This window comes from Toxotes jaculatrix, chromosome 15 (genome assembly GCF_017976425.1).
Source record: "Toxotes jaculatrix isolate fToxJac2 chromosome 15, fToxJac2.pri, whole genome shotgun sequence".
In the NCBI taxonomy this organism is placed as follows: Eukaryota; Metazoa; Chordata; class Actinopteri; family Toxotidae; genus Toxotes; species Toxotes jaculatrix.
In genome coordinates, this window is record NC_054408.1 from 25,920,727 (window position 1) to 25,937,532 (window position 16,806).

Below are 16,806 nucleotides of genomic sequence, written 5' to 3' on the forward strand. Positions count from 1 at the left end.
TACAGAAACTACAATTAAACAGTGAACTCTCTCTGTCCCTCTCCCTCTCTTTCTGTGTGTGTGTGTATGTGTGTGCATGTGTGTACCCATTAACATCAGTACAGATAATTAGCCTATGTAGTTAGTGATTTAATTCTTCAACATGAAGGTAAAATAGCTCAACTCAAGTTCAATGTGGATTCACTACATTTACAGACACTATTTGCTGTCTTCACTAACTTTGTTGCATGTGTAGTCACAAAGACATCTTTCAAAAACGGTCACTTTTTTTAACCAAACAAAATGGATTTATATCTTGTTACCTTGTAAAGTTCTTTCCACACAAATAAGCTAACTTAAAGCAAAGTTGTATGTGTTGGTTGTGGTACTTTTGATGAAATTAAGGTGTTATGGGCCTTTCTACTGATTTAATTTAGTTGCTATCAAATTTAATTTGAATTGTAGAAGAAACGTGTAAACAGATTGTGTTAAACCTGCCATCAGCCCTCTCCTGCTCTCTGTAGTCTCTGTCACAGTGTTGTGATGCAGTTATATCCACCATACACCATGTATATTATCTTTACATATTTATTATGTTTCTGTTGTTGACAACCCAACAAGCGTGAACTTCATAAATAGGTGCTGAACAGCACTTATACCAAGCTCCTGAGGTGCAGATAAAACCATTATTTTACCATCACAGCACTGTCAGAAACAAAAGAGACAAATCCAGGTTAGTGACAGCAGCAGTGCTGTGGCATTATTGACTGTACTGATATTTAAAATGAATGGCCACAAAGAAAGTTAGCAGCAACAAAAGCACTTAGAAACAAATGGTTGACATATTCAGTGCAATCAAAACAGTTAAAGCATCTGTTCTTCAATGTTATAAAAATGGGCCGCGGGTATGTGATGGCGAGCTGCCTGAAATTATTTGGTAATGTCTGCATGGGGACAAGAACAGGCTGAAGCACATAGTTCAAGTGCAAATCTGCCTAAACAGTGAAGTAGTGAAAAAAGATTTTATCAAGCTGTTTAACACCCAACGTGAGTCAGGTGATAACCAGTTTTCCATGTAACACTGTTAATGTTGTTATTTTCTGTCATTGATCTACAATGTTTTCTGTACGCGTTTCTATTTTTCCATTCCCATTTTTTATGTTACTCATTTATTTAGTTTTATGTCCAACTCTGTTCTGTACTTGACCCGCAGCAAGACAACTTCTCGACTTTTCACTCTGATAGCTCGCTGTGTTGCAACAGTAAAAGGTGACATCAAGTCATCAAGTACATCATTAGGAGAGATGACGGCAGGTCACGTGAGCTTCCTCCCAGCTGCGGAGCAGACAGCTCGATATTCAGGCTTTGACTGGCTGACTAAGCTATATGAACTGATGTAACACTTAGCTTAGCCGCTTAACAGCGCCACCAAAGCAGTGCAGAGTGAGAAAACACAGCTCGGAAACATGCTTTGGTTTGAGGGCTCGATTCCTGATGCCATTAACTCGGCTAAACAGCGGAGTTTCGTTTTTGTCGTCGTAATTACAGGTAACGTTATGTGTGTCCAGCTTGTTAACAGTAGCCTGCATAGGTGACAGATGAGGGGGTGCTAGGCAGCTAGCCGTGGTGGTTGTCGTACTTAGCTATTAGCGTGCTAGCACAACCAACTAGCTGTCAAAGAAACAAGTGTCAGTGTCGTTAGGGCGTTACACCGAAAGCAGTTTGTCAGAAACGTAGTAACCGAACTATGATGTTAGCTCGAGCTGTTAGTTACCGGCCTGTGTAACGTTGTAATGAGAAGAAAAGACAGAGTCTGGTCTCTCTTAGAGCCCTACCAGATTAACATATCGCTCCAGAGAGCACCGGCTAACGTCAGGCCAGCTAAGTGATACTACAGATAACAGTAAGCTCTGATAGGATGGGTAAAGTCAGTTCACAGAAATGATAGGTTAGCCAGGTAACCTTAAAGTCAACAGATTGAGTTAGGTCATTACTGCATCATAGACTGCAGTATTAGCAGTGGCGCTGTTGGATAGCCACCATTATGTGGCAGGATGGTTTCATTTATGTAGTGACTTGTCATCACTGTCGCTGTCCGTTTTCAGGGGAGGATGAGCAGTCAGCACAGCTGATGTCTAGCTGGGAGGACAACAAAGTCTCAGAGGCAGCACTCAACTGCTGTGTGGCCATCAAAGTCGATGCTAAGAGGTACTGAGTTCAGTTATTGGGACAGTGTGTGCTACAAAATGTTAGCTGCAGGTGGGCCCACTGTTTTATAAATGAGCAGTCACCACTGTCTTGCATGTGTAAAACATGTCTCTCAGCCTTAAATCAATGTTAAGAGTAAAAGTTCTTATGATGCTTGTCCACTGTAAACACCATTAGAATGTGTGAACACTTTCACAGCAGGATCTCTGTGGTTGTTGCATGCAGGTATGTACAATAATAGTGACAAAAACAATTATTATTATTTTTTATTATTATTAAATACTCTCACATTCCCAAACAAACAAACAACTTATTTCTCCATAGTCATCACAGCAGCAACTTATTTAGTGCAATAAAGCTGACGTGTGTTTGATGTAATACATTTCAAGAAGAGATATGTTAATGTCTATGAAGTTTCACCACATGATGCTGTGTCATTTTTTTTCCACAGTGACACATGTGTGCAGTTCTCCCAGATCTGTATCTTTTTGTGGCTCTAAAGTTTGGATATTTCTTCTTGGATTCAATTAATGTGGGGTTTCTACAGAAAATTAGTTAGGAATTTCTTGGACTACCTGTGACATTGCTGCTCTTACATTACAGATTAGTTTGTTATGGGGCATGTTTGTGACCATGGACCAGATTGCTAGGTTGTCAGCTTGTAGGGTCCAACAAAAGAATTACAGAAGAGAGCAGAAGAGAAACACAGACTATAACAGTAGAGAAATGCAGAATAACAATGCAGTAGAGAAATGCAGCAGGGAAACACAGCAGAGAGCAACACATTTATACTGCTCATTTAAACAATAAATACTAAATAAAATGTCAGTTGCTGGAAGCTTGCTCCTTAACACTTTCCCCTGTGTGAAGATCCAGTGGTGTGCATACCTTCTAGCTTCTTCATTGGAGAGAATGGGATTCCTCTGGAGGTCATCGCTGGCAGTGTGTCTGCTGAGGAACTGATGAAAAGAATCAACAGAGTTAAGCAGGTATGGCCACAAAGCTTAGACTGTGACTAATTTTGGCTAGCTGGAGACTCTAGACAGGTGTCACGCGAGTGTCACTATTCACAAATCTGCAATTTATACTTTGTGTTCATCTGGACAATTAAACATATCTACTGCTTTTGCCTCCCTAAGTGCAGAGTTTTATGACTCCGACACGGCTCTGTGGCGGTTTCAGTGTTCACTGAAAACGTTTCAGGAGTGCAGCAGCTTCACAGAAACACTTCTGTCATAGTTGTCAACAGCAGAAATGTAAAACAACCTTAAAACACAGTGAGGGTGATACAGTGCAAGAGGAGACTGAACAGTTGATGGGACGTCTTCCTCCCTCTCTTCCTCTTCTCCTTCTCTATGACACCACAGAAGCTAAGTTTGCTGTGAATGTGTGAAGACAAAGTCCAAATCAAATGAAATGCATCATTAAGAAAAGAAAAAATTTGAATCTTTATTGTCATTGCACAAAAGGTACAACGAAATTGCATACAATCGAAACATTTTTCCTATGTACAGAGATTTAAAAAAGAAATTAAAAAGAATTTCTAATAAACCATTATAATAAGTAGAATAAAATATACAGTACCAGTCAAAAGTTTGGACACACCTTCTCATTCAATGGTTTTTCTTTATTTTTATTACTTTCTACATTGTAGATTCATACTGAAGACATCAAAACTATGAAGGAACACATATGGAATTATGTAGTTAACAAAAAAATGTTAACTACATAATTCCAGAATATGTTTTTATATTTTAGAGTCCTCCTGACATTCTCTCAGTCAGTTTCATGAGGTAGTCACCTGGAATGGTTTTCCAACAGTCTTGAAGGAGTTCTAAGAGGTGCTGAGCACTTGTTGACTGTTTTGCCTTCACTCTGCGGTCCAACTCATCCCAAGCCATCTGAATTGGGTTTAGGTCAGGTGATTGTGGAGGCCAGGTCATCTGGCGCATCACTCTCCTTCTTAGTTAAATAGCCCTCACATAGCCTGGAGGTGTGTTTGGAGTCATTGTCCAGTTGAAAAACAAATGATGGTCCAACTAAGCACAAACCAGATGGGATGGCATGTCGCTGCAGAATGCTGTGGTAGCCATGCTGGTTAAGTGTGCCTTGAATTTTGAAAACACCACCTACAGTGTCACCAGCAAAGCACCCCCACACCTTCACAACCCCCTCCTCCATGCTTCACGGTGGGAGCCACACATTTAGAAACCATCCACTCACCTTTTCTGCGTCTCACAAAGACACGGCGGGTGGAACCAAAAATCTCAAATTTGGACGTATCAGACCAAAGTACAGATTTCCACTGGTCTAATGTTTCTTGGCCCAAACAATTCTCTTTTTCTTGTTGTTCTTCCTCAGTAGTGGTTTCTTTGCAGCAATTCAACCATGAAGGCCTGATTCACGCAGTCTCCTCCGAGTAGTTGATGTTGAGATGTGTCTGCTACTTGAACTCTGTGAAGCATTTATGTGGGCTCTAATCTGAGGTGCTGTTAATTTGCGGTTTCTGATGCTGGTAACTCTGACGAACTTATCCTCTGCAGCAGAGGTAACTCTTGGTCTTCCTTTCCTGGGGTGGTCCTCATGAGAGCCAGTTTCATCATAGCGTTTGATGGTTTTTGCGACTGCACTTGAGGATACATTCAAAGTTATTGATCTTCCGGATTGACTGACCTTCATGTCTTAAAGTAATGATGGACGGTCTCTTTACTGTTCTCTTTACTTAGCTGAGTGGTTCTTGCCATAATATGGATTATAACAGTAGTCAGTAGTAGTAATGGGGCTGTTAACTGTGTACCCACCCTACTTCTGCAAAACACAACCGATGGCCTCAAACACATTAAGAAGGCAAGAAATTCAACAAATTAACTCTTGACAAGGCACAGCTTTTAATTGAAAACCATTCCAGGTGACTACCTCATGAAAACTGATAGAATGCCAAGAGTGTGCAAATCTGTCATCAAAGCAAAAGGTGGCTACTTCGAAGAATCTAAAATATAAAACATATTCTGGTTGGTTTTACACTTTTTTGTTAACTACATAATTCCATATGTGTTCCTCCATAGTTTTGATGTCTTCAGTATGAATCTACAATGTAGAAAGTAATAAAAATAAAGACAAACCACTGAATGAGAAGGTGTGTCCAAATTTTGGACTGGTACTGTATGTATATATACGTGTGTGTGTGTGTGTGTATAAAAACAAGAAATGTACATCTTTTGATTGCACATCAATTGCGCAAGGTGGATTATTGCACAGGTTTGTGCAGTTTATCATTGCAACAGCCTTGGCATATGTGCTGTTTTTCAGTCTGTTTTGGCTTTTATTTATCCTGTACTGCCTCTCTGAGGGTAACAGTTGGAACAGGTGATGTGCTGGGTGGAATGAGGCAGCGGGTACCTGTACAGTTCCTCTAAGGAGGGGAGAGCAGAGCTGATGATCTTCTGGAGCACTGTCTTTTCCGGAGCAGTGCAGCTGGCAAACCATACTGGGATGCAGTACGTCAGTACACTTTCAACAGGGCGTCTGTAGAAGGACACCAGCAGCTCCTTGACTAGGGCGTTGTTTATCAGGACCTTCAGAAAGTGGAGTCGCTGCTGTGCCTTCTTGATCAGCGTAGTGGTGTTGGTTTTCCAGGTTAGGTCATCATCCAGGTGCAGGCCCAGAAATTTGAAGTCAAAGACCCTAGCTGCACAGTCCCAGTTGATGTATATGGGCTGAGGGTCAGATCTGTTTCTCCTGAAGTCCACTATTGTTTCCTTATTTTTTGTGGTGTTGAGGACCAGGTTGTTATTGTTGCACCATGATGACAGTGTATTCAGACTCATCTGATGATGAGCCTGACCACTGTCGTGTCATCTGCGAATTTCACGATGGAGTTACAGACACTGATACACATTTACAAGTGAATTTCATTCACGTGAGCTGCAGAAGTAGACTCAGCATGTGAAGAGGAGGGCATGAGGAAAAAAGCCTCAGTGAAGTGCTCTGGACACTAACCTGGTGGACACACACACACACACACCCACTGGCTATAATGGAAGCAGATCATCTCTGGCAGTTGTGATGTAGGAACATGATGCAGCTGGATTTGGTGTGTTTTAGCTGTAATGTAATGTCGAAGTGAGCTGTCGACCTTAGTTCACATCAGGATTCACTGCTCCCATGTGCTTGATTGCATCTTGCTACATCACACAGTGTTAATCTCAGAGGAAGTGTACAGTGAACTTTACAAAGAAACACAGGATGTGTGGGACAGCCATCATGTGCAGCCAGTGTGTGATTGAAAGCAAGTATAATGCAACCCAAGACATGAGCAGTAGCTCAGGGGAAGGGTCATCTTGACTGTAATGATTGTCCTCCCTGTTTTCTGACAGATGCATGCTCAGCAGATTGGAGGTGCAACGGTGTTACCAGAGGCAAGTGCTCCTGTGGAGCCCAGGCCACATGACAGCACAGCCACAGAACCTGCTCCAGCTTCAGCTCCAGCAGTGCCTGTTAGTTCATCAGCAGATGCCACAGAACCTGCAGCAGTACCAGGAATTGCAAAAGGTGAGTGAGCCTGGAACATCATTCATTGTTCTTTTTGTTTTCTTGTCTTGCAAACTGTGAAATGTAAGAGAAATGATTTGTGCAGTCATACCACATGAAAACTCCAATTAAAGACAAGATTTCAGCATTACAGAAAGAAAGTAGTAAATTCCAGCTGCGTCCACATTGTGACATAGCAGAATGCCGCTAACATCAGCTTTTGAATAATCTGCAGGATTCAAGTAGTTAGTTAACCCAGTGCTTTCCTTTTGTGTTCTTATTGTATGTAGCATCTCTTTCAAGCCCAGTAGATGATGGCAGCCTTTCAGCCACAGCAGCTGTAGAGAATGCATCTTCAGACCATGCTGCCCAGTGTTCTCTGAGAGAAGAAAACCTGGACGCTAAGGTGGAAAGGTAGAAGCACACATACATGTTGTAGACAGAAAATGTGTTCTGTATTGAGGTGTTGGTGCTGAGGATATCAGTTCTGTGCAGGTCAGACGCAGGCAAAGTGAATGCAGTAGTAATAAACACGTTGTAGGCAGCCAGACTGTTGATCAGTTTAAGAATTATACTGATTAAAAAGTCACAAACTTGAGAAAGACCTTTCACCAGAAAGGAGTCCATGTGTAAATCTCAATTTCACAATCTCGTTTTCACAATTTTTAACTTGCTCAACCTAATGTAGGCTGCTTGGTCTAACTTATTTTAATATTTACTGAGCATCTGTTCTGAGTCAGCTCCAAACTAATTGACATTTGTTAATTAAATGCCAGAATCTCATTTAAATAAGCTGTAAATAGCTACATCAACCAGTGGCTTCTAGCCAGAAGTTAAACAGACATTCAGCCTGCAGTCCAAAGTCCTCTCACCCCTCTCACTATAAGAAATTAGGATGAATAAAATAATAAATACCGTGAAAGAAATACCATTCACTGATATATAAACTTTAGTTATATTCATCATTGTCAAGGTAAATGTGACAGTGTATCATTAATGCTGTCTGTCAGGTTAACCAAGAAACTGGAGGAGAGACGAGAGCAAAGGAAGAGAGGAGAAGATGAGGTAAGAAGACTGTTTAAACACTAAATGTCATCACTGCAGTCAGAGGAGGGGTGGGGGTGCAGTGATTATATATGAAATATACAGTCATGGAAAAATTATTAGACCACCCTTGTCTTCTTCAATTTCTTGTTCATTTTAATGCCTGGTACCACTAAAGGTACATTTGTTTGGACAAATATAATAACAACAAAAATAGCTCATAAGAGTTTAATTTAAGAGCCATTTCCATGGCTTTCTTGATAATAACCAAAATCACTTACTTCTTACATCAATAGCTGTGGCATTGTAGTCCCAAAAACAGTGCTTTTAGGCATTCCATTTTTTCTTTTCTGTCTGTTTTAGTCACATGATATACACAGGAGTTAGTACTTGATTGCATAACCATTGTTTCTGATGACTGCAGCCATGCGTCTTGGCATACTCTCCACCAGCTTCTGACATTGTTCTGCCATCACAGCAGCCCATTCCTGTTGCACAAATTCAAACAAATTTGCTTTGTTTTTGGGCTTGTGCTTCTCCATTTTGAGTTTGATGATTTTCCAGAGGTTTTCAATTGAATTTAGATCCGGTGATTGAGCAGGCCAGGGCATGGTTTGAATGTTCTGATTCTCCATCCAGGCTTTAACTGACCTTGCTTTGGTAGTACCATGTTCGGCTTGTTTTTTCTTGGTGTAATGAATGGCTGTCTTGGAGATCTTCAGTTTTTTGGCTACCTGTCTCATGCCAATTTCCAGCAGTGCCAACATGGCTGCCTTTGTGTCTTCACATAATTCTTTTGTTTTAGGCATTATGTGAGAGCTGACAACTTCTGAGTTGTGCTATGGCTTGAATGTAAGCAGGAAACCACTCTCGGCCTTTGCATGTACAGTGCTGCTTATGACATGAAATGGCCTCTTATATACCCTGGGAATACAATTAAGCTTAAGCATGTCAAATAGGATGTAAAGTATTATGTAATCAGCTGCATTTTTTGTTGTGTTCATTGTACTCTTCAGGTAACATACCTTTAGTGGTACCAGACATTAAAATGAACAAGAAATTGAAGAAAACAAGGGTGGTCTAATAATTTTTTCCATGATTGTATTAATATATGAATGTTTGTAACCAACTTTATGTTTGGATCCTTCCAAAAGCTGAAAGATAGCAGATTTGTTCCCCTCAATATTCATTATGAAACCAACTCCAGAACACAGTGGAGCTTCACTGAACTCCTCCTGCATCATGCAGTGTTCATGTCAACCAGCTCTGAGCACAACAGCTGTGGCACAGATTATCATACACAGATCTCTAATCTACACCAGCTGATCACAGGCATGTTTACACAAGTCTGTTTCAATCACAGCATCACTAATGCACATGCTAAATCTAAAGCAGTGTGTCACAGCTGCTGTTGATGGATACACCTGAACAGGTGTTAGTGTAAGAATCTGGAGGATGATCTTCATGGTTTCACTGATACGCTTGTCTTTTTAAACTCGGTCGGTTATTGATTTGTCACTAAACTGTGTCACTGTGAACCAAACAGGTGATCATCGTGTTGTTGGTCCAAAAATGGGTGGCATTTTTGAAACTTAGTCTCATGGTCCTTATTGCTCTGTGTCTTGTGTGTGTGTTCTGTGTTTTACTGAACATCCAACATGTAGCTGCTGATTACGAGTGAGAGTGATGTGTAAGGGTTAGGGTAACCTTTAATTGTTCAAATCACTTCTTTCTGTCTCTGTCCCAATCTGAAAGTCAGTTTGTGTAATTAACCTAGCCAACTTGCTGCTGAGTGTCAGAAAACCTCACATTGTAACACAACTAATTCTAACATTAATGTTTCTGTCCCACTTGACCTTGTATTTTGGGTATAATCCAGAATGAAATCAGAAAGGAAATGGAGCGGCGGAAGATGGGGAAGGACATGCAGGACTTTAAAAGGAAACAGGAAGAGGAGAAGACCAAGCGACTCCTGGAGGAAAGGAACAGGGAAAAGGCGGAGGAGAGGGCTGCCAGGGAGCGGGTTAGACAGCAGATCGCCATGGTAACCGCACACTTTTAAATGTGGAGGAAGTGAAAAACAGGTGTCCATATGGATATGTGATCCATAAGAAATAACATTAGGAATGACTCCTTTTTTTTGCCAGTGTTTGAAAACCAGCTTGGAAAATGTTAGTTGGTTCCGGTGATGCTTTTAACTAATTAATATTATCAGAGAATCCTGAACAGGTCCTTTAATTAACAGAGAGAGGACAATTGTTGACACAGTTCTTTATTTCAAATTGTTCAAGTTTTATAGTTTACTAGTTTTTAAGTATATTTGATCACATATTACTAGGATTCCCTAAGATGCTTGGTTTTTTTTGGTTTTCTCTGGTTTTCATTTACTGTTAAAAATTCCACACTTCCTCCATGTTTACCTGATGTCTTGACATTGACCAGATGTCATGTAATTCCAGACTGTTGTGGGACCAGTTAGAGACCTCCCTGATGATACTAGTGATAGATAAGAAGGGACTTTGGGGAGAGGTCTGCCATATAAGCATACAGAAATAACTAATCTCTATATTGTTAAACATCTGCACCTAGTGTAGTGCATCACTGATGTGCTGATGATGAGCTGTGGAGACATACCTTAAGCTGAATTTACCTTGTGAGCTATTAACGTTACAGATAATTCCACCCTCTACAGTGTTTCTTATTCTGCCTTTATTAGGGTTCAGTCTTTCTTTTTTGTATTGGCCAAAGGCTTTTTGAAAACCACCTTGTATTTGACAGATTTCAGTATTCTTTCCAAAGTGAGGAATCAGAAATTCAGTTTTTGATATGAATGATACATAACAAAAAAATACACCTGTGATGTCAGGGTCCACCCTGAATTCACATGAGATTGCCAGCTTTAACAGTGCAGACACACTCTATCATATACATAAGCCTTGTTACACTCACTTTATTCACAAGTGCCAAACCCATGTTCTTCTCAAACAAGTCTTTGTCCCCTCTGTTCTGTAGGACCGAGCTGACAGAGCAGCCCGCTATGCCAAAACCCAGGAGGAGGAGAAGGCTGCTAAGGAGGCCCTACTGCAGGCCAGACAGGCAGAGCAGGAGGCCAGGAAGGAGACACTAATCAGGGAGAGGAGGTAAAGAGTCCATGGAGAGAGGAGTGACAGTATATGGTATACACACATTATGTGCTTCAGCTACCAGCACTGTAGATGTGGTTGTATCAAAACACTATGAAAACCAGCTATGTTAACTGTTATGTTTATAGATGTCACTTTGGACATATAACATTTCACATAAAGACAAACACGAGTGTAACGTAAGTGTAGTCTTTCATTACACAAAAACTGTGAAATGTATTAAAATGAGGAAAAGTAGAAAGGGGTGGAGACTGGTTAAGTTTGGGGAACACAGGCAGAAAGATCATATTAGGATTTTTACAGCATGGGAAAGAGGAAGTGAGAAAACAGAAGAGCAGGAAATATCATTCACCCATTCAGGAGAGTTGAGCTTGAGTCCTACTCTGTGTATTTGATTAATTCTAAAAGTACAGTAAAAAGTGTGTGACATGCCACAGCAGTATCCCCTGGAATGCTGCTGCACAAACATCTTTTATTTGTCAGTTTGCAGTCTAATAATACTAAAGCTTTAAAATAGAGCTTATCAGCTTAATCAGTTGTTTCTTCAGATCAGAACACTGTCCATGGACAAAAAAATGCCAAAACATAATAATAATATTAATAAAAATATAAAATATGAATGGTTTGAAGATTTTGAAAAGAAGCACATCATTCATAAAGAAACTGGATAAGCTGTATAAGCTACTAAGTATCCTTAGTAGTTGAAAGCATCTGTAATAATGATAGATATTTAAGAGTGTGCATTGATATGGGCAAGCACACTAATTAATAACATTGATATTGCTGCATTTCATTTAGGTGTGACAGTTCCAGGTCTCTGATACAGTGCACTTTGGCTCATTAGATTAGCTTAGTGGGATGCTTACGGTAAATGGAGCACAGCCATCCATGTCATTATCATGTAACAGAGCTTTTCCTGCTTCAGCAAATCAACATGTGTGTTCTGGGTCAGATGGTCTGATGTAGTCAGGTAGAATTTCCACTATTGTGGAAAAACTAATGAAGACTTACTCTGAGTAAGAAGTAGCCATATATGATTGTTACCAGTGTTGAGTAACATAAGATGAATGACTTTGTTTGTTTGTGTGTGATCAGTACCATAGCGAGGATACAGTTCCGCCTCCCAGATGGCTCATCTTTCACTAACCAGTTCCCCTCACAGAGCAAACTGCAGGAGGCTCTGCACTTTGCTGTTCAGGTCTGTCTCGCCAGTGTATTTCCATACAGTCCGTGTTCTTCTTCTTCGCATGTTTGATTTTTGTTTTTAGTGATGTCATCATTTTCTGATGACTTTCTCATACTTTTTTAAATGAGGGAAAATACACCATGAGGTGATGAGGTGATAGTGACATCAGCAGATTTTCAGAAATCAACAGAATCTGCTGATAGCGCTGATCCCAGCTCACTAATCCTGCATCCGTCACATTCAGCCATATTGTTCTGTTGGGTGTGTGGTGGGACATGTAGTCGTACCATTAGGATGATGGAGGATGATGCTCAGTTCTCTGCCTTCTGAACACACAGACACACACACACAATCACACATACGCTTCTTATATATCTGCAGGTATTTTTTCTGAGATAAGAAAGCAAATTTTGGTAGAAAGATACCAAAATTTCACAGATTGCTATCCAACATGATCATTATCTTTATGTTTTGATTCGACTCAGTCCATGAACAAGAATGTTGAATTACCAACCCTCTCAGATGGTCACTGAGCTGCACCTCAGCCAAACATGAAGTTCTGAAGAATCACAAATTAGTTCAACTGAAAACATTTCATAATGATTATCACTAAAGAAGAGCATGAAAGTAATTTCTCTTTGACAGGTGCATTTTTGGTGTGTGTTCTTTGTTATTGTAACAAGACAAACTAATCTCCACTCTGATCACCATGACTGATGGAAGTAAGCTGTTTATTCTGTCATCTATCTGGTCTTTAGTCCCTTGAATATTTCCTCACAGTTTGTTTTCCCTGATCTGATGTCATTGATGATGGACTCTGACTTCTGCCTTCCCAACAATTCCACATCATTCGGCCACATTCAAACGTAAAATGTAATAGTAGACTAAAATGTATAAGGTGAAACACTGTCCTCTCATGTAGAATCACTGTTAAAGGTTTTGTCCTGGTCCTGTCTCAGGAAGTGGGAAACCGCTACGGTAACTTTTCCCTGGCGACCATGTTCCCTCGGCGAGAGTTCACCAGTGAAGACCTGAACAAGACTTTGCTGGAGCTGGAACTGGCCCCAAGTGCTTCCATCGTACTTTTGCCAGTGGGTAGACCAGACCTTTCATGTGTGGTGTGTTGCTTGCACCTGCTTCCTTATCTTCTTACTGTTCAGTGTAGCACACGACTAGGTTAACTTAGCGTAGCATAGGGAAGCAGGGATAAACAAATAGGCGGATGTCCCTAAAAGTTTAAGCATTTCTTAAATGTGCCGCTAGCATACATACATACATACATACATAATTTTTATTTTGTGTGTGGATCCTCTCACTCTCAGCATTCAGGCAGGCCTGCTAACACAGTGGTTCAGTCAACTGGGGGTGGTATCTGGGCCGTTCTGGGCACACTCCTCTACCCTCTGCTGGCTGTATGGAGATTCCTCAGCTCCATCCTGTTTTCAAACCCGCCCCCTCCTGGAGCAGCATCCCGAGGTCCCACCCAGCAGTCCAGCTCTTACACAAACTCATCATCAGCCTCGGACAAGGCAAAGAGGTGAGGGACAGTCACTGTTCCATTTCAGCAACAGCCACACTCTTCATCAACCAAAGCACCACCCACCACAATGAAGGCTGGGAAAAAACTGACTTAAGGGTCCATCAGCTCAGCTCAGCTCAGACCTAGATCTTGACCCCAGAGCAAGCACTTAAGGCGACAGTGGCAGAAAAAAAACTCCCTTTTAACAGGAAGACACCTTGAGCAGAACCAGGCTCATATGGGGGACCCTCCTGCCTCATCAGCTGGGTTTAGAGGAGAGAAATACATTGAAGAGGAGAATGAGAGGGGAGATAGAAGAGAGAAACCAGGAACAGCTGTGTATACTGTTGTATTGAAGTACTGTTAGACTGGTTGTTTTAATGTTAATAAAAATAGTTATTTTTCTGAGTGTTATTAATAATACCAGCAGAAATGATAGCAGCACCTATTAATAATAACAGTTATTATAATTATAATTATAATTATAATTATAATAATAACCAGACTGCAGGCAGCCTCCTGCATGGTTCGCACTTGGTGGTCTGTAAAGGCGATTCAGTCGGACCTGCAGGCCCACAGTGCAATTCTCAGGTTGAAAGCAGCTCAGAGGTTGGAAAATATTCCATCATTGTCAGAATGTTCCTGAGGAATATTCCAGTACATTATTCAAGAAAGCGTTATTAATCTAGCCTTGGATAAACCCTGGGACTTGGTTTAGAGGCAACCTGATGACACTAATACCAAGTTTTAGGGCAAGTGATCCAACAGTCACAAGGGTCCACAGATACTATATGCAACAATTTATTCAAATTTTCTCCATGTCCTTTCAGAGAAACTCTCTCCAAACACACTCTGGAGAAGCGACCTAAAGACTTCAAGAAAGAGGGTAAAATCTGCAGGCTGAGGACTCAGGAGGACAGCGAGGATGACAACAACACTTGGAACGGGAACTCCACCCAGCAGATGTAACAGCAGCTTTCCCTCCCTGTCTCTCTCTCCTGCTGTGAATTGGTTCAGTCTGACTGGTTGAAGGCTTCTGCTGCAGAGTTGATCCTTTAGTTACCTCTTTGTCTTACTGTGTTACAGACCTGCGCATTTCGCCTGCATGGGGAGATCAGTAATAATCAACAGAGCCTGGGCTTGAGCTGTGTGTTGTTTTTTGTTAGTTTTTTTTTTCTTTTGTTTTTGTTGATTGTGACATGATTCTGTCTCCTAACCTGGGCTCAGATTACAGCAGATGGACAGAATATGAAAGGATACACCAGCATCCTCTCTTTGGGTTTTTGCTCATAGTAGATTATTGTCAGATCCATCATAATTAACTTTATCATTTAAAGTTAATTAGTATTATTATTTATTATCATCATCAGACACAAAATTCTATGAAAAGAGACATTTGACAGTAAACAGCTGAAGACAGACAGACCTGAAGATGTTGTAATCTGAGCCAGGCTTCACATTATGTTACAGAGTCACTGCATTTTAGAAAGGTTTAACTCTGAAAAGTGATTGGCTGATTGCCAGTGACTCATCTGGATTCCAATCTAACAGCAGAATGAAGACATTTTGTTTTAGATGTATAAAATATTTCACCAATCAGCTTGCAGCTGCTGGTAGAGGACACATCTTGGCAGTATGTGTTTCTACTAGTTGACAGTGGGTGACTACTGTAGTTGTCCTCATCCAGCAATGAAAATTAAAGCAGCCTGTTTTTCAGCAAACATTTGAATTTTTGTTTGTTTAACCTGATCCCCATTCTTCACATGTGGGTGAGCTTACATTAAGACATCTTATTTGTTGTCTTAAATAAGTGTTCTCTTATTTTGAAATAAAGGCAATAGAATGACTGGTTGATCATATGACAAATGGAAATGTGTATAATGTGTACAATTCAAACTATTATACAGTTATACAACACAACAGACATTTTTAACGTGAGTACATTTCATTAGGCTTAGGATAGTCTTTTTTTTTTAGAAGAAGAAAAGGGAAAAACTTCAGTTGAGTACACTCTGCAATGATAAGGCTGCACTATGGAAGCCCCCATGTATCACGTGGTAGAAAAAAAATTATGTGTTCAATATTTTAGTTCAGAATTTGTGGCAACAGATTAATAAACCGTGCACATGTGACACAGAGTTCTACCTGTTCCCAGCGGGAGTGCGCACATCTCCTATGCTAGGTTCATCAGTGATGATAACTGATCTGAAGTCTGTTGTATATTAACATTTGCAGCCACCAACAGCTCTGCTGTTAAGTGGAGGCATTGTTTGGCAGAACTGACTATAGGTGGAGAGTGGTGCAACCCGTAATACTTAAGCTTAGTTCATAATTTAATGTATGACATTCCCACATATGTGCCAAAATGGCCTAGAATATGTGCTGATAAAAGCATTTGATTCTTAGATCTGCAGAAATAAAGTGTGGATGCTTTCAGCAGAGGTACTTTTTTTTTAAATTATGTTTTAAGACGTGTCACCTCCCTCCTCAGGCCATGTGTGAAATTATTATTCCCTTCCCACAGATTCTCACCTAAATATGTCTGCCTACCACAAAACTCCTGGTTAGCTGTGTACTGCTCGTCCTTAGATGATCGCATTTCTTTAGAGTTTCATAAGAAGAATGTGTTCTGAAAGTATAAGTGAGACTCCAACTCTATGCAAACAGCAATCAGATGATCAACATTACTGCTTCAACGTGGCACAGGCACAACTTGGCTCATATGGGGGACCCTCCTGCTGATGGCTGGGCTGGGTGAAAGGAGGAAAAGGAGGAAGATAGGACAGCTGGGAATGGAGGAGAGGAGGAGAAGGATATGCAGCATATAAAACATGATACAAACAGGGTTGGCAGTGGACAATGTTAGAGGGCCAGCATTCAGATTACAGAACAGTGGATACTGTGTGCTCAGCAGATTACAGTTATGATAGGAAACAGCACAGAAGCAAAAAGCTGTCATGATTGGTAATTATTTACATTATAGTTGGCATAGAATATTAACCCAAAATGTATCTGTAGCAGAGTGGAACATTAAGCAAAGTAATGTGTTAGAAATGGATAATGGGCTTTATCCTTAACTGTAACAGTGTCTATAGAAATAATTGTGACTAACTATAGGTTTAGTCATAATAACTAAAACTGTAACTACAACTAATTATAAGCTTTGTCAAACAAAAAGGTTTTAAGCCTAATTTTAA

General features: G+C 40.5%; 1 protein-coding gene across 1 annotated transcript; it reads left to right on the forward strand.

Annotated features, from left to right (window-relative positions):
- Positions 1-1,316: 1,316 nt before the first annotated feature.
- ubxn4 (UBX domain protein 4) lies at positions 1,317-15,455 on the forward strand. The gene is made up of 13 exons (XM_041057362.1): positions 1,317-1,527; positions 2,085-2,187; positions 2,639-2,667; positions 3,058-3,176; positions 6,564-6,738; positions 7,008-7,131; positions 7,728-7,782; positions 9,641-9,805; positions 10,774-10,901; positions 12,000-12,102; positions 13,050-13,181; positions 13,413-13,627; positions 14,440-15,455. The coding sequence occupies exons 1-13, from the start codon at positions 1,446-1,448 to the stop codon at positions 14,576-14,578; spliced, it is 1,569 nt and encodes a 522-aa protein (XP_040913296.1). The 5' UTR covers positions 1,317-1,445; the 3' UTR covers positions 14,579-15,455.
- Positions 15,456-16,806: the final 1,351 nt, after the last annotated feature.

Excerpts from the sequence above, each read along its gene's own strand:
- ubxn4 (XM_041057362.1), top strand. The coding sequence starts at position 1,446 with ATGCTTTGGTTTGAGGGCTCGATTCCTGATGCCATTAACTCGGCTAAA. Across the intron at positions 2,668-3,057 it reads TGTGCAGTTCTCCCAGATCT|ATCCAGTGGTGTGCATACCT; the intron begins GTATCTTTTTGT and ends CCCTGTGTGAAG. Across the intron at positions 13,628-14,439 it reads GCCTCGGACAAGGCAAAGAG|AGAAACTCTCTCCAAACACA; the intron begins GTGAGGGACAGT and ends ATGTCCTTTCAG.